This window comes from Terrapene carolina, unplaced genomic scaffold (genome assembly GCF_002925995.2).
Source record: "Terrapene carolina triunguis isolate 2854851 unplaced genomic scaffold, T_m_triunguis-2.0 Scaffold555, whole genome shotgun sequence".
In the NCBI taxonomy this organism is placed as follows: Eukaryota; Metazoa; Chordata; order Testudines; family Emydidae; genus Terrapene; species Terrapene triunguis.
In genome coordinates, this window is record NW_020664906.1 from 1 (window position 1) to 1,119 (window position 1,119).

Sequence of the window (1,119 nt, forward strand, 5' to 3'; positions counted from 1 at the left end):
GGGAGGGCTCGCCGGGCGCTGTTCTGTGTGGCTGTTCCCCAGCTGCCCCGCCCCAGAGGTGGCTGCATCTCGGCACCGTCTCACCCCCCCATGTGCTCTGTGCCCGGCTCTAGGTGCAGAACGCCGTGGCCATTGTCCGGCCCCCCGGGCATCACGCCGAGTCCGACAAAGCCTGTGGCTTCTGCTTCTTCAATTCGGTCGCCCTGGCAGCTCGGTTCGCGCAGCGCCTGGCGGGACGGCCCATGAGGTGAGCGGGGGCTGGTGGTTACACTGCTGGGGGGCGGGGGGTCAGGATGCCTGGGTTCTATCCCCGGCTCTGGGAGGGGAGTGGGGGCTGGTGGTTAGAGCAGGGGGGGCTGGGAGCCAGGACTCCTGGGTTCCATCCTCATCATCCCTTCTCGTCGTTGTCAGGGTGATGATCCTGGACTGGGATGTTCACCATGGCAATGGTACCCAGCACATGTTTGAGGAAGATCCGAGGTACCGTGTCCTCTGGTGGGGGAGGTGGAGTGGGGAGGTGATGGGGTCAGCGGGGGCGGGGGGGTGTCAGTGGGGCGGCGATGCAGGTGGGGGAGGGGCGGTGACGGGGGCAGTGGGGTGGCTGCGGGGCCGATGCATGTGGGGGAGGGGCGGCAGCAGGTGATGATGCAGGTAGGGGAGGGGTGGTGATGGGGCAGCAATGCAGGTGGGGGAGGGGGGGGGGCCAGGGCGATGCGGGTGGGGGGGGGGCTGGGGGACAGGGTCCGAGTGGGACTAACCCCCCCCCGCCCCCCCAGCGTGCTGTACGTCTCTCTGCACCGTTACGACCACGGCACCTTCTTCCCCACCTCTGAGGACGCCGACGCCGACCGGGTGGGGGAGGGGCCGGGCCGCGGCTTCACCCTCAACGTGCCCTGGAACGGCCCCCGCATGGGCGACGCCGAGTACCTGGCCGCCTTCCACCGCCTGGTGCTGCCCGTCGCCTACCAGGTGCGCCCGGATGCCTGGGTTCTCTCCCAGCGCCGGCAGGGGAGGGGATGGGGGAGCCCGGATGCCTAGGTCCGCTGGCAGGGGCTGGGGGGTCGGGGACTGAGGGTGGGGGTGGGGGGCTGAGCCCGGATGCCTGGGTCCGCCGGCAGG

General features: G+C 70.6%; 1 protein-coding gene across 1 annotated transcript in view; it reads left to right on the forward strand.

The window, feature by feature from the left end:
- Positions 1-113: 113 nt before the first annotated feature.
- Positions 114-1,119, forward strand: part of LOC113407942 (histone deacetylase 6-like) — a gene marked incomplete at its 5' end in the record, with an annotated part of 4,950 nt that continues 3,944 nt past the window's right edge. Inside the window, 3 exons of the mRNA XM_026658968.2 lie at positions 114-247; positions 412-480; positions 777-969. Of these exons, the coding sequence (XP_026514753.1) occupies positions 114-247; positions 412-480; positions 777-969 (396 nt within the window). The remainder of the gene's footprint in view (positions 248-411; positions 481-776; positions 970-1,119) is intronic.